The following is a 21,457-nucleotide window of genomic DNA, read 5'->3' as shown; positions in this document are numbered from 1 at the left end:
CTAGTACTTCTCAGTAGGGAGTTGGGAGTCGGCTCAGAGTGCTTACTGCTTTTGCAGAGGAACTGGGCTTGGTTCCCAGCACCCATGTAACTCTGCTTCCAGAGGACCCAATGCCCTCTTCTGGTCTCCTGGCTCTACAGGCTCCTGCATGCATGGGTGTGCATTAAATCACAAGGCACAGACAGACAGACAAACATGCACACATGTACGTACACACACATGCCCAGATAGAAACACTTTTAAAAATGAGCAGAATCCAGCCAGGCATAGTGGTGCAGGCCTGTAATCCCTGTACTTAGGAGGCAGAGGCAGGTGGATCTCTTGAGTTCGAGGTCAGCCCAGTCTACAAAGGAAGTCCAGAGCAGCCAAGGCTACACAGTGAAATACTGTCTCAAAACAAAACAAAACAAACAACAACAACAACAACAACAAAAAAGGGAGCAGAATCCAGGAAGTAGATGGGCCCTCTAGTCCCCTGCTACTCTTCAATTCTAATCTTTTTATTTTTGAGACAGGATCTTGATACAAAAAGCATGGTAGCTGGGCAAAGTGGCACAAATCTGTAATTCCAGCATTCAAAAGGCAGAGAGAGGTGGGTCTTTATGAGTTCCAGGCTAGCTAGTGACATAGTCAGATCCTGCCCTCATCTCCAAAAGAAGTCTTTGGGGCTGGTGAGATGGCCCAGTGGGTCAAAGCAACTGCTACAAAGCCCAAGGTGGTCTCATGGAAGCGGATACTCTGGGCTGGAGGGGCGGCTGATAAAGATCCAAGTTCAGTTCTCAGTGTCCATGCTGGGCGGGCCACAGGTACCTGCACCTCCAGCTCCAGGGAGTCTGACACCTTCTTCTGTCCTTTCAAGGCATCTGCACTCATGTTTACATACTCCCACACAGCAATGACATAAAATCTTAAAATGAATAAATAAATACAAGGCAAACAGAACCTACTGCTTTTATCTTGAAGTGCTGGGATTACAGACATGTGCCACCACACCCAGCTCCTACCCTAAGGTTGTGTGTAAAACCACCATACAGAGAAATCTTCCTTATATGCTTAAACACCAGGATATGCTAGGAACCACTCCCAGGGCACACAACCTGCATGTACCTAAAGATATGATCAGTTTTACATCCAGTCCAGAACCCTTAAGTCAGAGCCACAGCATTCCAGAGCTAACATTTCTCAGTCTATGTCTGCCTTTCCCTTTGCCCTTGTTAATAGTCATTAGCGTGCTTTCCTATCACAGCACAGGATCTAGGACTTCCAGGGCCCAGAGAAGACACAATACGTTTACCTACCCCAAGAAAACACAATGATGGGGTTGGGGAGATGGCTTAACTGTTAAGAACACTGGCTACTTTTCCCAGCACCTCTTCTAGCCTCTATGGGCATACGCACAGATGTGGTACACAGATACAAAGACAGAATACCCATATGCATAAAATCATACTAAAAGAAAAAGAAAGCATATGGGACAGCAACTCTAGCTGACACACTCCTTCGGAAAAAGAGCAAAGAGGCTGGGGAAACTAGAGCTCTACTTCACTATAAAGCTGCTGCTCCTATAGCTAGGTGTGGAACAGGACCAAGGAACACAAGAGAAGCACAAGTGGCCAGTGCTTCTCAACTCTGAGAAAAGGGGAAACTGGCAGCTGACACTGGAATGGAAGGTAAGCATGTGCTTGTACCAGCATGGTCCAAAACAAGTTCCCTATAAATGCTCCTCCCTACTCAGGCCAACCTCTCATTGTTCACTGTAGCACCATATTAAGCCAAATGTGGCAGTGCATTGAAAAAAAAAAAAAAAAGATTATTTATTATGTATACAATGCCTGCACCCCAGAAACAGGCATCAGATCTCATTATAGAGATGGTTGTGAGTCACCTTGTGGTTGCTGGGAATCGAACTCAGGACCTCAGGAAGAGCAGACAGTGCTCTTAACCTCTGAGTCATCTCTCCAGCTCCATGGCAGCGCTTTTTAATCCCAGACATTAATCCTAGAATTTGAGAAGGCAGAAGTAGGCAGATCTCTGTGAGTTTGAAGCCAACTTGAATTCCAGACCAGCCAAGGCTACACAGTGAGAAGGGACTAGAGAGATGGCTCAGCAGTTAAGGGCACTGATTATTCTTTCAGAGGACTCAGGTTCAAATCCCTGCACCCACATGGCACCCACACTCGTAACTGTAACTCCAAGATCTGACACCCTCACATAGACACAAATGCAGGTAAAACACCAATGCACCTAAAAAAAAAGGTAAATAAATGAAACAAAACAAAACCTAATTCAACTAGGCATATGGTAGTGTACAGTGATATAGTGAGACCCTAGCAAAAAATACAGAAACAAAATAAAAATTAAGAAACCAAGTTAGAGGAAAAATAGAGCTATAGTTCAGGTCTTGCATGGGACCTGCTCTGGTCCCAGGGGATCTACCCCTTCTGGATTATACACACCCTGTGCTCATGTGTGTGCACATATCCCAACACACAACTAAAATAAAATCTTAAGTTAGACTCCACCAGCACCCCGCAAACCCAGTTCTCGGGGAGAGGCAGGTAGGACAATCAGGAGCCCCTGAGACCTGGCAAAATAATAACAGAGTTGGCAAGATTGCAAGTGGCTTAAAATATTGCCTGGAAAGCCTGGTGACTTGAGTTTGACTGCCAGAATCCATGCAAAGGTGGAAAGAGGGAAGTGATTCCACAAGCTGACCTCTGACCTCACATGAGCACACTACCACAACTACCAGTGATGGCAAGAATTTTCAACACAAACCAGGACTCAAGACAACTTACAAAGAAAGTGAGTAGCTCTCAGCAGGGCAGTGGGCATCCCCTCTGTCTCAACAATTTAATTCCTTACTTCTTTTTTTTTTTTTTTTATTGTTGCATTGTTTTTAGTTCTTTTTTTTTTAATTTTATTTTTTTCTTATCAGTTACATTTTATTAACTCTGTATCCCAGCCGTGTCCCGATCCCTCATTCCCTCCCAGTCCCTCCCTCCCTCCCTCATCTCCACCGTGCCCCTTGCCAAGTCCACTGATAGGGGGGACTTCCTCCCCATTCATCTGATCCTGTTTTATCAGGTATCTTCAGGACTGGCTGCAAAGCTCTCCTCTGTGGCCTAACAGGACTGCTCCTCCCTTGGGGGGTGGGGAGGCCAAAGAGCCAGTCATTGAGTTCCTGTTAGAAATGGTCCTTGTTCCCCTCACTATGGGAAACCAATTGGTTACTGAGCTACCACAGGCTACATCTGAGCAGAGGTTCTAGGTTACATTCATACATGGTCCTTGGTTGTATGTCAGTCTCAGAAAAGACCCTGTGCCCAGATATATTTGGTCCTTGTGGAGCTCCTTTGGCAGAGTACAGGGAATCATAAGAAAGAAGGGGATTTAGTCTGATGAGGAAAGGATAGGAGCTCCACAAGGACCAAATTCCTTACTTCTTGTCTTTCTTATGTGATCTGTCTGTGTGGGTTAGTGCACGTGAGTACAGTGCCTTCAGACACCAGAAAAGAGTGTTGAATCCCCCAGGTTGAAAGCTGCTGGACATGAATGCTGGAAACTGAACTCAGGTCTTGCGCAAAAGCAGTATGTGCTCTTAACTGCTGAGCCATCTTTCCAGACACTATTTTTTGTTCTTCGGTCCTTCCTCCCGACCCCCCTCCCTTTAGTTTTTTGAGACAGGATTTCTCTGTGTAGTGCTGGCTGTCCTTGAACTCATTCTGTAGACCAGGTTGGCCTTGAACTCACAGAGATCCACCTGCTTCTAGCTCCCTGAGTGCCAGGATTAAACGCGTGTGCTACTACTGCCATGACTTTTTTTTGGGGGGGAGGGGGTGTAGGGTCTCATGGAGTTGGCTTCAAATCTGCTGTGGCACTAAGGCCAACCTTGAACTCTGACCGTGTGGCCTCTGCCTCCCTCAATGCAGGGATTACAGATGTGTGCCACCATGCTCCATCTAATTTATTCTTTTGAACATTTACTCTGTGGTAAATGAGAAAAGACAGGCTGTTTTTTCTCATCCCCCATCTCAAGTTGTGGACCTTGGAGGGAACTCTTACTAAAATGCATGCCTTTTAAATATAAAGACATTTGTGAACTCCTTTAAGTTCATCTCCCTCTTGTGCTTTCTGTGTCATGCAGCCGTGTCTGGAGGTCAGCTGCAGCACGCACATGCAGTTACACTGTCCGCACCTCACTCATGCTCAGTGCTTAGCTTGCACACTGCTCCCCTACACTGGGCCTGGACTTCAGGATCCTCTTTGCTGCCATCTCCCAAGGGCTAGGATGACAGGGGTCTAACACCATGTTCAGCCTGGTTAAAAAAAAAATAATAATTTTTTTTTCTTTTTTTGAGTAGTACTAGAGATCAAACTTAGGACCTCATGAATGCTAGGCAAGCGCTCTCCCACTAAACGGTATCCCCAGCTCTCTTTTTTAATTCTTTAGTTTGAAATAGGGTCTGACTAAGTTGCTTGAATCCACTCTGTAGCTCAAAAAAGCTTTTAGCTTGGCAAATACTCGGTAAGACAGCAATTCTCAATCTGTGGGTCATGACCCTTTGGCAAACCTTTGTCTCCAAAAATATTTACATTATGATTCATAACAGTAGTACATTTACAGTTATGAAATAGCAACAAAATGATTTTATGAGAACTGAAAAGATGGCTCGGCAGTTAAGATAGCTGCTCTTTCAGAGGACCCAGGTTAAATTCCTAGCATCTACATGGCAGCTCATTACTGTCTGTAATTTCTATTCCAGGGGATTCAATACCCTCACACAGACATGCATGCAAGCAGAACACAAAAAAGTAAAAATTAAAATTGAAAAATATTTTTAAAAAAATTTATAAAGCTGGATGCAGTAACACACACCTATGATCCCTGCACTCAGGAGGCAAGTGGATGGCTTTGAGTTTGAGGCCAGCCTGGTCTACAAAGTAAGTCCAGGCCAGCCAAGGGTACACAGAGAAACCCTGTCTCAAGAAAAAAAAAAAAAAAAAACCAACAAGTTATGGTTGAGAGTTGGCACAACATGAGGAACTGTATTAAAGGGTCACAGAATTCGGAAGGTCAAACACTGGTTATGCCTGTTGTGTTTCAAATGAAGTATGTACCTATTAGAGAATAAATTTATCAGAGAAATCTGTGGGTCAGAGAGGCTGGAGAGATGTCTCAGTGGTTAAGAGCAGTGGATACAGGTTCAATTCCCAGCACCCACATGGCAGCTCACAACTATCTATAATCCAGCTCCAAGGGAGCCAAAACTCTCATATAAACAAACATGCATGCAAAATAAAAATAAGTAAATCATTAAAACAAAAAAAATCTGTGGGTCAGGAAGTGACCTAATGCCCAGACTTGACAGAGGCAGGCATTCCTACCTTCACACTGAACAGCCGCGGCCCTGCTGCTACGTGGAGGACTCCACCTCTTGCTTCTGTTTGGAAATGAGCTGCGCTTCCTTTAGGGACAGGTACACCTCTTCCTGAGGATCATAGTAGTAGAACTTTCGAATGTAAGAGATCAGAGGTCTGTGAAAAGCAAGGAGACTCAGAGTGTAGCATTTATGGGGCCATTTATCTCAGAGAATTTGACTGCTGTTTCCTTTAAGAAACATCTTGCTGAACCCTCTTCCCTTCTCCACTCCTTTATATGGCTGTGACTACTGAACAGCCTTTGCCAACCTGACAAAATTCTCACCTTCTCACTCTTAGACATTCTGTCTCCCTCTCTCTACTGCACTGCACTCTGCCTAAGGCCTGCAGTGTGAGGCCAACACACAGATCTTCCTCCCTTTTCGCTGCAATGTCACAGCTCTAAGACACAAAGAATTGGAAAAACACTGCCTACAAACACTTTATGCCAGGCTTGGCCTCTGGGAGCAACTTGTAAGCTTCAAAGGCATTTCTACTCCCCCGCCCCCACCCTAACCCTGATGACCCCATTGTACTTAGGCAGTGGGAGATCCGGGATGTGATCTATTCTGACAAGCTGCCGGATCCGGAACCTGCACAGATGCTGGAGGGACTTGACATTGCTGAACCTGGACACTGGGTAGAGCAGCTGTACTGGAGTTGGTGGCAGTCCTTCAAGAATGAAAACAGAGAAAAATCCTCAGAGAGAATAATGCAGCAAACACAGCTCCCAGAGGAAGAGAAGTGTGGGGGTGTCATGAAGCTGTTTTGGAGTCCATGTATATACTGTGTGCTAAAGCCCCTCACAAAGGGCTGCTGATAGTCATCTGGGGAAGCGCCACCACTGCATTGAGGGAATTTAGTGTCCTCTGATAACCTCCCCAGCAACACTTTGTTTTGGTTTCCATACAGGGTCCCGATACATAGGATAGGCCATAAAACTCACGATGTAGACGGGCTAGCTTCAACCTAAGCAATCCTCTTGCCTCACCTATAGTAGTGGGACCATAGGTGTGAGCCAACACATCTGGATTCCAGAATCACTCCTCCTTTTTTTTTTTTTCAATGTGTCCTATTTTATTTACAGTCTTACAAGTAAAAAAAAAAAAAAAAAAAAAAAGCCAGAGTCAAAAAGAAAATTAACCAATCCCAATATAATGAACTCAGTGCACAACTTTCTCCTAACAGGACAGCAGTTGGTATGTCCAGGCATGCCTAGAATCACTCTTAATTGTGAAGAACAGCTCAATGAATAAGGTCAAGCTAGGCACTGCTTGGGGCCAAAAGGCCAAGGGGCCAAGCCAGGCCTGAGGTTCTCAGGGAAGGATGAGAACTCAAAGCCTTGCTGTTGGGAATGGGAGATCCTTGTTCAGCATTATCTAGCAGTAGCCTGAAGATCAGGCTCAGGATGTTCGGAGGTACAGTGGCTTGAACGGCCTTTATTACCAGAAGGGGTTACATATGGAAGGCTAGCCCTCTCTGTGGCAGTGCTGGTAGCTCTGAAAGGCCCCACAACATTCCAACTAGTAAGCAGGAAGGAGGACCGGTGGGAGGTGGAGCTAATGTCAAAGCTGCCACTTCTGCAACTGCCTCTTCAGGCCAGGACAGTCCAGCTTGGTACCCTTCCTTCCCTCATTACTCTTTCTACTACTGGCGCATCAGGCTGCATTACAGGAACAAAAATGATGCTTCTGAAAGAACTACAGCAGCTTGAGCAAGCTGGGCTTAGCACAAGGCAGTGCTAGAGTGCCTGCTGCCGTGTGCCTGCCAGCCTGCCAGCCAACACCCCCAGCATCAGCAGCTCTGTGCTGAGGAAGCCCAACCCCCATAGCCAAAGCCACAGAACAGACTCCCACCAAGAATGGCAGGCACACCAAAACAGGTTCAAATGAACATTTGCTCTGGTCTCCATAAGTGAAGGACTACAGACAGTAAGAGAAGCAAACGAAAAAAGGCCGAAAGTTACTGAAGGAATTCTTTCTTTTTCCTTTTTTTTTTTTCCTTTTGGTTTGCCAAGATAGGGTTTCTCTGTGTAGCCCTGGCTGTCCCCTGCAACTTGTTCTGTAGACCAGGCTGGCTCCTGCACCTGCCTCCTGAGTGCCGGGACTAAAAGTATGTGCCACCATACACAGGTAGAATTCTTTTCTTAGCCACAGTCATAGCCAAAGAAATACTGCAAACACAACTGGTTAGAAACTAAAATTCTACCATTGCTGGGGATTAACTTCAAACAGTTTAAAAATCTTTTAGATTGAAAGCTTGAGAAGCAAAGAAATTGCCTCCAAACATCATTTCACGGTTGTTGACAACTGACATTTTCTAAAAACTACTCAATCACAAAACAACCATACTGCACTGTTAGTAAACAGGAAAGCTTTTCTGCTTCTCTTTAAAAAACATTTAACTCAAAACCACACTTAGAGACGCCCCTAACTCCATTCCATACATGAAGACACTAAGTCGCTTTGCACTCAAGAGAACCTGCTCCAAGCACAGTGCTAACAGAGGCAGACTGCCCTCCGCACCTCTCCACCTAAGGAACACAGCACAGGGAGCCTTCAGAGGCATTCCCTTCTTAGATGACTCTGGCACTTTCCTGCTGGCAAAGGCCACCCCTAAGAGCCAGCACTGCTTTAGGAATTACCAGCCTCTGCTGGACACCGCACCCTTGGCAGACTAAGGCTTCTATTCTGAAAGCCTTTATCTTCTTCCCCCATCCAGGTGGCTGATCTTTATCATTTTTTTAAACTTTATTTATTTATTTATTTATTTGTTTGTTTGTTTATTTATTTATTTATTTGTTTGTTTGTTTTTTACTGTGTGTGGCCTCCACTCCCAGGAGGCCAGAGGTGGGTGTCAGATCCCCTGGAGGGAAGAGAAGCCCCAGTCCTCTAAAGAGCAACAAACCACTCAACCCCTCAGCCATCACTCTAGCCCTTTTCCTTAGTTTTTTTTTTTTTTTTTTTTTTTTTTAATAGTCCAGGCTGTGCTGCTTCTGTCTTTACCTCCCAAGCACTGGGAAGCAATCCAGGGAGGAAGGGAGGGAAAGAAAGGAGGGAGAGACAAGATAAATGGGAGATCATTAACACAAGAAAGTCAATGTTTTAAAGAGGAAAGATTTTCTTTGGCTTCTGATTTTGGAAGCTCCAGTTCACATTTGCCTGGTCCCACAGCTTTTGTGCCTTAGTGAGGCAATACAGAGTTAGCAGAGGAAGATGCCACAAAAAAAACTTCAACATTTCAAAGGATATCATCAAGAAAGTAAAAACACAGCTGGGATCCAGGCACAGTGATGCACTGACTCAGGAAGTAGAGACAGATCTATCTCCTGAGTTGGAGGACAGCATGGTCTACACAGTGAGACCTTTGACTCAAATCAAAACAAACAAAACAACCTTAAAAAGACAATGCAAAAGGAGAGACTGTAGTTGCAGATATGGCAAGAGATTAATACCAAAAACATAAAAAGAACTCTAAAAACTCAATAATAAAAACAATATAATCAAATTGAAAAATAAACTGGGGCCTTCAGAGTACAGCCCAGTGGTAGAGCACCTGCTTAGAATGTGCACGGCTTTAGTTTTGATGCCCAGCAACCCAAAATAAATAAATGAAGTTTAAAATTAATAAACAAGTGAAAGTACTGAGCGTAAGCTGGGTGCGGTGACTTTGAGGCCAGAATGGTGTACAAAGCGAGTCTAGGACAGCCAGAGCTGCTTAGGAAATGGGCCCTTGACCATGCCCATGGAGGATTAGTTGAGGACGGAAGACCCACCATTAGTCTGTGTGAGTACAGAAAGGGGCTGAGCAGCATTTACTGCTCTGTTCCTGGGGATGGATACAATGTGAGCAGCTGCTTCAAGCCATGCTACACTGAGTTCCCACCGTAACAGTCCAAGTTAGTGGACTCTGAACTGTGAGCTAAAATCAACCCTTTCTCTGGCTGGAGAGATGGCTCAGCATTTACAAGCAATGGCTGCTTGTAACAGGACCAATTTCCAGCACCCACATGGCAGCTCACATCCTTTTGTAACTCCAGTTTCAGGGGATCTGATGTCCTCTTCCAGCCTCCTGGGGTACCAGGCATACAGGTGGTACAGACATATACGCCCCCATACACATTGTGCTGGATAGTTTTATGTCAACTTGACATAAGCTGGTGTAATATAAGAGAAAGGAACCTCAACTGAGAAAACAATTCTGTAAGACTGGACTATAGTCAGGCCATTTTGGCTCTAGGGCATTTTCTCAATTAGTGACTGATGTGGGGGTGGGCACAAGCCCACTGTGGATGGTGCCACCCCTGGGCTGGTCCTGGGTTCTAGAAGAAAGCAGGCTGAGCAAGCCAGTAAGCAGTACCCTGCATGGCTTCTGCATCAGCTCCTGCCTCCAGGTTCTCACTTGGCTTGAGTTCCTTGGCTTCCCTCAGTGGACTGCGGATAGGTAAGCCAAATAAACTCCTCCCAAAGCTGCTTTTGATCATAGTGTTTTATTACAGCATTAACAACCTAACTAAAACATACATAAAATAAAAATAAATCTTTCAAAGATAAAATAAGCCCATTCTCCCTTTAGTTACTTTTTCATTTTATATTATTATTATATGTTTAATTTTGAAACAGGGTCTCAGCATATAGCTCTTGGCTGGCCCAGAACTCACTTTTAGTTTTTTATGTTTATATATGTGTGCATGCCTGAGTTTATGTGCACCACACGTGTGCAAGCACCCAGAGAATCGATAAGAGGGTACTGGATTCCCTGAGCTGGAGTTACAGACAGCTGTGAGCCACCTGATGTGGGTGCTGGGAACTGAGGGCAAGTCCTCTGCAAGAGCAGTGTGCACTCTTTTTTAAAAGGTTTATTCATTTTCACTTTATGTGTGTAAGTGTTTTGCCTACATGCATATAAGTGTACTGGATGTGTGTCTGGTCTGAGGAGGTCAGAAGGGGGAGCTGGATCCCTTAAAATTGGAATTACAGCAGCGGCAAAGTGCCATGTGGGTGCTGGGAATGGAACCCAGGTTCTTTGCTAAAGCAACAAGTACTTTTAAACACTAAGCCTTATCTGTGGCTTCCCTTAGGTTGCTTCAGAGCATTTTATCATAGCAAGAAAAGAAACTAAGTCAGAAATTGGTACCAGGAGTAGGGTTATTGATAAACCTGATTCTATGGTTCTGAGGCCACTGAACTATTTTGTGGCTGGAATGTAGATGAGTTTGGAACCGTGCATTGAAAAAAACTCTTGAGTGCTGGAAGCAGAGCTTAAATGGCCATTCTCATGGGAACTAAGAAGGCAAGAATACCGAGGAAACTTGGACAGTGGGGCCTACTCATTAGGTTTCAGAGGGGAACAAGTGTTCTATCAGGAGCTGGGCTAGAGGCCATTAATTCATTTAAATTTTAGCCAGGAATGTGCCTTCATTCTGTTTATGTCTGAGAATCTGAGAAAAGTGGAAAGTTAATGGACTAATTTGTTTGGCATAAGAAATTTCAAAACAAGAGAGTAGCCAGGCTAGTGCTGAGAAAGTGGCTGTAATTGTGAAAGAAATCAGAACCACTGAAGTGATACCTCCTATCTGCACTTGCACAATAGGAAAGGTACCTGTGGGAAAACCTTGCCCCTCAGAGGCCCATCTTGTGAAGATCTGGGTTCATTTTAAAAGGAAAGTCTATGCTTGCAGGTCCCCAGAACTCTTGAAAGCTGGAAGTTTACAGCTTGTTTGAGTCTATAGGTGCTCACAGTTAATACTTTGGACTTTTTTAAGTGTTGATCAGTCAGCACAGTGGCTCAGTGGGTAAAGGCACTTGAATCCAAGCCCAACAGACTGAATTCAGTCCCCAGAGCCCACATGATGGAAGGAGAGAACCAACTCCAGCAAGCTGTCCTCTGACCTTTACATGAGCACTATGGCACATAAATGCACACATACATGCACAAATTAATAAATGTGTAAAAAAATGAAATTGGCCAGGGGTGGTAGTGGTACACACCTTTAATCCCAGCACTTGGGAGGCAGAGGCAGAGGTGGGCAGATCTCTCTGAGTTCGAGATCAGCCTGGTCTACAGAGTGAGTTCTAGAACAGCCAGGGCTACACAGAGAAACCCTGTCTTGCAAAACCAAAAAAGATGAACTTGTTAAACACAATGGGGACCTTTACAGTAAGTTGGAAGGGGGGCTGGAGAGATGGCTCAGAGGTTAAGTGAACTGGCTGCTCTTCCAGAGGTCCTGAGTTCAATTCCCAGCAACCACATGGTGGCTCACAACTATCTATAATGAGATCTGGTGCCCTCTTTTGGCCTGCAGGCACACATGTAAGCAGAATACTATATACATAATAAATCTAAAAAAAAAGAAAAAAGTCAGTTGGAAGGCATATATTGTACTATACATTTTAACATGGCCATGAGCCATGGGGTAAGAGGTGGAATTGTGATGGGTTAGTTAGCATTGTCATTTTAACAGATCTATAATAACCTAGGAGATGGGCCTGGAGGGTGCCTGTGTAGGATAATCTTGATTATTTTAACTGAGGCAGAAAGACCCACTCAGGTAAACATTTACACAAGTAAAATAAATAAATCTAAAGAAAAAATAATAAAACAAACCAAAAGCATTTAAAAATTAAAGAGATATTTAAAAGTTGGCTGTGGTGGTACACGCCTTTAATGGCAGCACTGGGTAGCACAGGGGCTGGTGAATATGTGAGTTTTAGAGACCAGCCGGGTCTAGTGGGCTCAAGGACAGCCAGGGCTGTAGAGAGACCTTGACTCAAAAAGAAAAAGAGAGAGGTTTAAAAGACATCAAACTTAGTTGGGCATGGTGGCATGTGCTTGTAATCCCAGTACTACTGGAGGCAGGGCAGACCAGTCTGTGAGTTCAAGGCCAGCCCAGTCAAATTGAATCCAGGACAGCCAAGGCTATACAGAGAAACTCTGTCTCAAAAACAAAAACGAAATGGATCAAATTTGTATTAAGACTAAACTTTAGTTTATAGGGATAGGCATTTCAATGAGCCAAGTATGGGTAACAGAAAGATGAAAAGTATATGCTTATGCCAGCACTGGGGAGGTATAGACAGGAAAATCAGCTGTACAGTCAGTTTGAGGCCAGTGAGGGCTGCATGGCATTGCCTAGAAAAAGAAAGAAAACCAAAAGCAAGTCTTAACTATGAACAGCAAAGCAAGCCTGCCTGCATGGTTTTCACTTTATACCTAGGAAGTGGTATGGCTACCTCTTCTCCACCAAACGTACAAATTGGATCAGTCAAATCTTTGGATCAAATTTTACAGAAAATTTGGAGAACCATATTGTAACCATGGGGTTATAATAGGTAAATTTCAGATAAAATGATGTATTCTTGAGACAGGGTCTCATTCTACAGTGCTGAACTTGATATATTTAAAATCTCTTCCCAGCAAGGTATAGCCTCCTCTACTGAGGAGGCTAAGGCAGGGGAACTGCCCCGAGCTCAGGATTAACGTAGGCTACACATTGAATGCTGAGATTAGAAGTTCATCTTCAGTTAAGTACTGTGCTTGAGGCCAGCCTGAGATACACGAGACACTGCTTCCCAAAGCAAATAAATATACACAGAGAAAGAGATGGAACCAAGAACGTGATTCCAGTGCACAGTTCGCCCAGCTTGCCCAAGACCCTGGGTTCAGTTCACGTCCTTAATGCAGGGACTTCAAGTATGCCCACTACAACCAGTTTATGCCGTGTGGAGGCTGATTCTGGGCTTCATGCATGCTAGACCAACACTCTACCAATGGAGCCAAACACCCAGTCCCATTATCTGTAACTTAAATGGAGTAACTGATTAGCTAACGCTGAGGTGGTTATAAGAATTAAGAGGCCAGGCGTGGTGGCATACACCTGTGATCCCAGCTCTCAGAGGCAGGCATATTGCTGTGTGTTTGAGGCCAGCCTGGTCTACAAAGTGAGTCCAAGACAGCCAAGGCTACACAGAGAAACCCTGTCTCAAAAAAAACCACACCACCACCAATAATAATAATAGATATTTATACTAGAAACTTGACCTACTACTTAGTATGTAACAGGCACTCAATGAACAGTTGCAGGTACTACAAACTCTAACCCGTGTAGAGAGTTAGAGACCTTAGCTGCAATTTCTGATGATGAAGTACATTTGTGGGATAGAGCTATACTGGAAGAGCTCTCAATAGTCTGTGAGCAGAGACGCTCCAGAGTCATAAGACCCGTTGGGAGAGTTGCCTAGTTCACCAACAAGCAGAGCTTATTACCCCATCCCTGCAAATCACATCTTTGTCTTTCCACCATGCCTTCCTTAAGGCTATGAGCTCCGAGGGCATCAACCGGCTTACTTCTTATACTGAGTTACAATTAAATGTTTGTTAAGTAAATATCCATCATACCCACAAATGTTAAAAACGTAGAGTCAATCCTATGAAGAATTCTAACATTTTCCTTCAACTAAGACAAACGCATGAGCCCCAAACACATGAGCCCCTGCGACGCTGTTGGCAGCACTGCAGCAAATACCAAATGAAGTGAGAATTAATACAGTTCACACCCTGTCTTGCCTTATTTAAATCACCAACATTATACAAACACCACTGTCACCTGGCCCTATCCGGTTCCTGATGTTCTGCCCGAGGCTCCTCAGCAACTCCTACATGTTAGAGCAATTTCTTGGCACCCCGCTTAGGAAGCTAATTTGATTCAAAGTGAAAGCAGGAAGCTCTCACTTTAAGTTCTGTTTGTATCATACAAATTCTTCACATTAATGTGCCTGCCACTTTTCTTTACCCAATGCTAAAAACCGAGTTCCTTTATACCATCCCTTCACCTCTTCTGAAAGAGAGCAGGCAGATACCTTCTCGAGTGGGCTGGTTGACTGTGACCTCTAGAGAAGCCAAGGCAGGACAGGGCTCCCAAAGGGAGAGAAGTCTGTGTTTTCACCGACAGCAGGGATGCCAATAAACCAAACAAGACCAACACAACAAACCTGCTCCTTTTTGTCAGTTAGCACAATATGGACAAATCCACAGCAGGCATCTCTTAACCAATGACAACTGAACCCAGCCTGTGGACCCACTCACCTCTGCTTTCTAGTGAGTCCACTTCACATCCCTGCTGTTTCACAAGTAACAGTTAAGAAGCCTGTAACAGCAAAAAGCAGCTATCTCATTGTCAAATGTTACCAGATGCCTGGGCTTCGGAGATGGGACCAGTTTTCTTATTCATAAGCTCAGAGAAGCAGGCATCACTCTTCAGAACATTGTAAGTTTCATGTACAAGGCTGGGATTAGTCAATGAACTCCGCAGGAAACGTCCCTGCTCTAATAACGAGCACAGAGTTTCAGGTACGGTCTTTGTTTGGGGTGGAACATTCTGGTAAGATACTAGATCATATCCCAGATAGGCTTTTAAGTAATGTAACTAGCAGAAGGTTGAGGCAGAAGGACCATATGTTTGAGACCAGCTTGGCCTACACAGAAGGCTCAAGGCCACCTGAAATACACAGTAAGGCCCTGTTTCAAAGAAGCAACAATAAGAATTACTGTAACTCCGGCTTTACCTGGGACCCTGGATCTCAAGAAATAGAGAAATTTCCCATTCTTGGAGTGCATGATGGCTCTCTTAATGAACTCCACCACAGACTGACAACGATCCTCAAACTTGGGATGGCACCATAAGCTGAAGGTTCCTGAAATGAAAAATTTAAGAGTAAATTTACAAACTTTTTTGGTAGGGTGTGTTAACATATTCTCATCATCTGAGCACTCATGAGTCTAAGGCAGGAAGATTTGAGCTAAAGGATAGACTGGGCTGTGCAGCAAAACTCTAAAAATTAAAACAAACAACCAAAAAACCTCAAATGATCTAAGAGGCTGATTTGAACATTTTCATTTTTTGTTTGTTTGTTTGGTTTTGCTATTGTTTGTTTTTTTAAGACAGAATTTCTCTATGTAGCCCTAGCTACCCTGGAACTTGTTCTGTAAATCAAGCTGACCTTGAATTCACAGAGATCTGCCTGCTTTTACCTCCCTACTACTGGGATTAAAGGCACCACCACCAACTGGCTAAAATTTTTAATATTTTCAATAATTAAATTCTTAAGAATTAAATTTTAAACAAATTTTTTGTTTGTTTGTTTGTTTGTTTGTTTAAAAAAACACTTTGCTGGGTATGGTGGCACACACCTTTAGTCCTAGCACTCTGGATGCAGAGGCAAGTGGATCTCTGTGAGTTCAAGGCCAGCCTGGTCTATATAGTGGGCCAGCCAGGGTTACACAGAGAGATCCTCTCTTGAAAACCCAAAACCAATACCAAAATAAAACAACAATAACAAGAGCCGAAAATCTTAAAATTAAAAAAAAAAGGTCCAGCAAGATGGCTCAGTGTGCAAAGGCGCTTGCCACCCACGATGACCACCTGAGTCCTTGCCCCAGAGCCAGCATAGGAGGAGGAGAGAACTGATTCCCTCAGGCTGGCCTGTCATACGCACGTTTGCACACACGCATTCATAAAACACATAAATTAAAAATAATTTAAAACATTAATTTAGAAAAAAGTAAAGATTTTTCTCTTCCATATGTACACTACTCCTTAATTTCTTACTTCCCATATTTATGTTTATAAATGCTAAGTACATTTATCATATAATGACACACACTATAAAAATGTGAGAGGACCATAATAAAATGTGCATGGTCTCAGCTCTACGCCTTCCAGTACACACACTGCTCTTCAAGTATTCATTCTCACATAACAGGCACTTAACTGAGCCCCTAAGACCCCATGCCCAGAACATTGCCAAGTTTCTACCTCAACTCCACAGTCCCAGAGGGAAAAGGGAATCTAACCCTATGACTTAATACTAGGTTCAAAAGAATCACCCACAGAAAGAACACAACTGAGGGTCACTACTCACTCCAGGGACCTGCAGCCTGAGTCTCTGCAGCACCACTGGAAACGATGAGGGCAGGTCCCACTGCCAACAGGCCCAGAAACAACGCTGCTTTCTACTAAAAACCCCCATTAATGTGAGAAAGGACGTTAAACCAAAAAGCCACTGGAATAGTGCTTAGGAGAGCTCTTATTTCCTCACCTCTCAGGAACCTAAAGAACAAGAAACATTCGCCTACCATTCTCAGAGTCTAGTCAGTTACCAGTCTAACTGCTTAACAAAATCCCTCGTTCTGAGACACTTTATTTCGTATTGGCTTATCTGTGATTCTATTGTTTTGGAACAGCGGGAAAATAGGCAGCAATGGCTTCCTACCACATCCCATTTCAACAATTACCTAAACCATAACTTCTTTTTCTTTGTTTGTAAAGATCTGTTTTATTTTTTATTATGTGTATGTATGGGGTACCCATGGAGGCCAAAGGAAGGCATCAGATCCCCTAGACCTGCAGTTTAAAACAGCTGTAAGCCTCCTGCCGTGAATGCTGGTAACCGAACTCTGGTCCTTTGGGAGAGCAGCAGGTATTCTTAACCACTGGTCATCTTTCCTAACCCAATTCATGGCTTCTTTTTTGGTTTTGGTTTGGTTTTTGTTTTGTTTTTTGTTTTTTCAAGTCAAGGTTTCTCTGTGTAGCCCTGGCTGTTCTAGAATTGACTCTGTAAACCAGGCTAGCCTCAAACTCAGAGATCTACTTGCCTCTGCCTTTGCCTCCTGAGTGCTGGGAATAAAAGGCATGAGACACCACCACCTGATAATTCATGACTTTTTAAGCTTTTTCCACATATGATCCTTTCTTGCCTACAAAATTTTATATGCAACACAGGTGCCTATAAACAGGTTTATAAAACAGATATAAAGATAAAACATTTTCTGAAAAAATAAATCACAAAGAATTTCATGTTTATATTTATTTGTTTGCTTATTTTTGAGGGAGAGTTTCGCTTTGAACTCTAGCCTAGAACTCAGCGATCTACCTGATTTTGCCTCCTGAGTGATAGGATTAAAGGTCCATCACTCAGCTTTTATTTTTCATTATTTTTTTAAATTTATTTTTACTTCATGTACATTGGTGTTCTTCCTGAATGTACATCTGTGTGAGGGTGTCAGATCCCCAGGAAGTGGAATTACAAACAGTTGTGTGCTGACATGTGAGTACTGGGAATTAAACCCGGGTCCTTTGGAAGAGCAGCCAGGACTCTTAACTACTGAGCCATCTCGCCAGTGCCCCCACCCCCCAGCTTTTTTTTTTAATTTAGAACACACAATTTTACTATTTATTAAAGACAAAAATAAATTTGCATGCTAAGATGAATATGTCTGCTCTTTTTACAATAAGAATTATATCTTGGGCTGGTCATAGTGCACACTTTTAATCCCAGCAGTTGGGAGGCAGAGGCTGGCAGATCTCTCAGTTCTAGGCCAACCTGGACTATACAGTGAGTTCCAGGACAGCCAGGGCTATGTAGAGAGATTCTGCCTCAAAAAAAAAAAAAAAAGTTAAATCTTGGCTAAATGTTTGATACTGCGATACTGCAGGATTTGAAACACTTTCAACATTTTTCAGAGTTGATAGAGATTTAAAACTAAATGTTGTAGGCTGGAGAGATGGCTCAGAGGTTAAGAACACTGGCTGCTCTTCCAGAGGTCCTGAGTTCAATTCCCAGCAACCACATGGTGGCTCCCAACCATCTGTAATGATACCTGGTTCCCTCTTCTAGTGTGGAGACACACATACAGGCAGAACATTGTACACATAATAAATAAAAATAAATCTTAAAAACAAAAAAACCCTGAATGTTGTGGTATGTGCCTACAATCCTAGCACTTAAGAAGGAGGGACAAGAATCAGGAATTCAAATCCAGTCTTGGTAATATAGCCAGTTCAAGGTAAGCCAGGGCTACACGAGACCCTGTCTTAAATAAGACTAGGGAGCTAGATCAGTGGCTAGTACTTGCAGTGCATGCATGAGGACCTGAATCCATGTAAAGCTGGATGTATATGTGGTATCACATATCTGTGTTTCCAGTACTCCTGGATCTGTGTATCCAGATACTCCAGTGGTATCACTTATCTGTGTTTCCAGTACTCCTACAGCAAGCTGGGAGGCAAGAATAAGAAAATCCCTAGAAGCTCAGGCCAATTATGCTGATGTATGCTGGTGTACCCTACACTAGTGACAAGAGAGTCTGTCGCAAAGTAAACAAACATTCAAGGTGTCCTCTAACTTCACAAGCACCCTGTAGCCACCCTGCTTCTTGTAGTGAGAAGTCTAGAATTTTGGTGTCTTTAAAAAAAAACACAGAAATAGGGGCTGAAGAGATGGCTCGTTGCTGTCTGCTCTTCCAAAGGACCCAGGTTCAATTCCCAGGACTCACATGGCAGTTCACAACTGTCTGTAACACCAGTTCCAAGGGATCTGACACCTTCACACTAATGCACATAAAATTAAATTAATTTTAAAAACCCACAGAAATAGTATAAGAATGTGTTTTGTTTCAATCCCAGGTATGGAGATATATGGAGCTGCTTTGAACTATTTGCAGCTGCAGACTATGATTTGCCTCGTGCTCTAGCACAAGCTGGTTTTGCCAGCTGCAGATAATTTCTGCAATTGTGTGACATTTGGAATTCAGAGAGTGTATAAATGCTAGAGCCCCACAGGCATCACTGGTGGTTGTTGGGTCATTCAGGGGGGTTGGTTGTAGTTTGTTAGTAATTATGCTAAAAAAAAAAAAAAAAGTAAAGAAATTAGATTCAAGTATCTCCATCTCTCTCTCTCCCCTCTCTCCCCTTTTTTCCCTCCTATCTAGTGATAGGGATTGAACTAGGGGGATTAAGGGTGGGAAAAAGAACTCACAAAGTAGCAAAGCTCTTCTCTCTCTCTCTTCTCCTTATCCTCCCATTTCTGTCTCTCCCTCTCTCTCACATACACACACGCACACACACAAAGAGAAAGCGAGACAGGCTAGACAGCTAGCTTAGAGTTAAGGGCACTCAGTACTTTTGCAGGTTTGGTACATACACTCATATCAGGCAGCTCATGACTGCTGATAATTCCAGCTCCAGGAAACCTAACGCCTCTTCAGGTGGTTCATATACATACACTCAGGCCCATACACATAAAACAAAAACAATGAAATAAAAATGTGAAAGGAAAGCAGGGCACTAACTCAGCAAAGGTAGAAAAGGCTGGAGAAAGGCTTTCTCCTAGGGGCAGCACCGCTCACCTCGATAGTGCTCCATTCTAGTGTGATGGGTGATACCCTGTGATCGAAAGCTGAGGCTCAGGATGTAACGAGGATCAGAGCTGTCTCGTACCAGGAAAGAACCATCTGGCTTCCCTTTCAGCTTCATCTCTGCATCTTCCCAATTCATAGGCCCCCAATACCAACCACACTATAAAAGACAGGAACAATAAGGTAGCCAACAGAGAAATGCCAACGCTCTGAGCACAATTTGTCTTACCACAGGAGAGTTCCCCCATTCTCCAAAATATCTAAGATAAAAGCCACTAACACTTGTAACAACCACAGCAGTGAACACCAGGCTCCTTACACTTTTGAGTTCTCCCAAGCACCAGAAGACTAATTCTACATTTCATTACCAATGGCCCCTGTTAAGGACCAGAAGGAAGTTGGTCAGTTTACCTAGTAAAAACCATCTTAAGACTATTCCAAATATTTCTCTACAATCCTCTTCCATTGTGTCTGACTTTTTCCCACCAAATCCAGTCTCCTTACATTTCCTATGGAACAAACAATAGCCTACTGTCTAGCCACTGTGAATACGGAGGCATACAAACTCCTCTTCCTCTAAAATCAGTCAGGACAGTACAGGCACAGAACTCAGGTGGGGAGGAAGGGTGAGCTACCAGCCCTCAGGCAACCCTACCTTCTCCAGCTCTCGGAGACTGGCTGCAAAGCTGCTTGAGTCGGGGCGGTACAGGGGACACTGGAGGTGCTGTGGAGGCTGAGCGTGCAGGGATTCCGACGCTCTGATGGGAGCAATTCGGGGAAATGCATCTGTAGGGCAAGAGAACGGAGGGCACTTGTTTATTTGCACTGCTCATACCACAGACAGACATCCCCTCCCCCCAGAAAGAGATGCTAACTGAAGAGGGGCAAGGCATTAGAAGCTAAGCTGGAGAGGGTGGAGGCCAAAGCGGTGGGAAAGAGCTGGATGGGCCAGAACAAAAAGCTGTGTGAGCTCGTGTAAGCTGTGAAGGATGGGGGGGGGCACTCGACCCCAGGAAAGCAGTCGGGGAGCCGCTCACTAACCTGACTAAGGTGACTACGTCAGGGGCTTCACCAGCCTAGAGCGATGCCAACTTCTCCCACCTCGAAGTGAAGTGCCGGTAAAGCAGCCTTGGAAATAGTGACTTGCTTACTTGCCCAGGGAGAGTAACGATTTTGCCAGGCAAGTAGAAAAGAATGCTGATTTCATTCATTTTATTCCTTGGGTACCAGAGGCTGGCAAAGCAGGTATGGGCTACTAAAGGCTTGGTACTTATTTACAAGGCTGCAGTAAATACCAAAAGCTTAGAAAAGAAACCACAGAACTTTGATAACCAGCAACATAATAAACTTCTTCACTGAACTGACATTAAGGCAGTTTCTTAAGTGATATCTACTGAGAGCCTAAAAAATGGCCCCGGAAGCAGGGACCAAAAATTCCAGTCTTTTATTTCTAAGAAAAATAAGATTTACTTCCATAAAGAAACAGGTTAGAAAAAAAAATAGTTTTTAAATTAATTTTCAAGTTCTAGTCCAGCCAAGGGGCTAAAAATTGGGGCTTTCTCCTAAGTTGTAGTTTCCATAAATAGACTTTTCCCATCCTTCCATTCTTATAACTCTTGCCTCTAAGCTAAGCTAACCTGGGGCGTGGGGTGGAGGAGGCGGAGGTAGGGGGAAAGACTGCAAGGAAGACCCCATCGGAGCCACAAGGACAGATGTAGGCAGCGTCCCACTGATATCATCTAGAAGAGAGAACAAAAGCAAGAGGTTCAGCAAAATGAGCATATTAACAGTGAGGTGAAAGCAGAGGAGGTGAGGCTCTCAGGCTGCCCCCAGGGCAAGGCAG

At 43.9% G+C, this 21,457-nt stretch overlaps 1 protein-coding gene across 2 annotated transcripts in view; it reads right to left on the bottom strand.

The window, feature by feature from the left end:
• Nucleotides 1-21,457, bottom strand: part of Socs7 (suppressor of cytokine signaling 7) — a 41,923-nt gene that overhangs the window by 5,626 nt on the left and 14,840 nt on the right. The window contains exons 4-9 of one of the 2 annotated variants that reach the window (XM_055619939.1): nt 21,252-21,353; nt 20,270-20,400; nt 19,606-19,774; nt 14,985-15,113; nt 5,958-6,093; nt 5,389-5,538 (exon numbers count right to left, since the gene is read on the bottom strand). In XM_055619939.1, coding sequence (XP_055475914.1) covers nt 5,418-5,538; nt 5,958-6,093; nt 14,985-15,113; nt 19,606-19,774; nt 20,270-20,400; nt 21,252-21,353 — 788 coding nt within the window. In that variant the 3' untranslated portion in view covers nt 5,389-5,417. The remainder of the gene's footprint in view (nt 1-5,388; nt 5,539-5,957; nt 6,094-14,984; nt 15,114-19,605; nt 19,775-20,269; nt 20,401-21,251; nt 21,354-21,457) is intronic. The other variant, XM_055619940.1, reaches the window with a different exon arrangement.

The sequence above is a fragment of the Psammomys obesus genome, unplaced genomic scaffold, assembly GCF_907164565.1.
Source record: "Psammomys obesus unplaced genomic scaffold, mPsaObe1.curated_primary_1811, whole genome shotgun sequence".
In the NCBI taxonomy this organism is placed as follows: Eukaryota; Metazoa; Chordata; class Mammalia; order Rodentia; family Muridae; genus Psammomys; species Psammomys obesus.
This window is presented reverse-complemented; position numbering and strand designations above follow the sequence as displayed.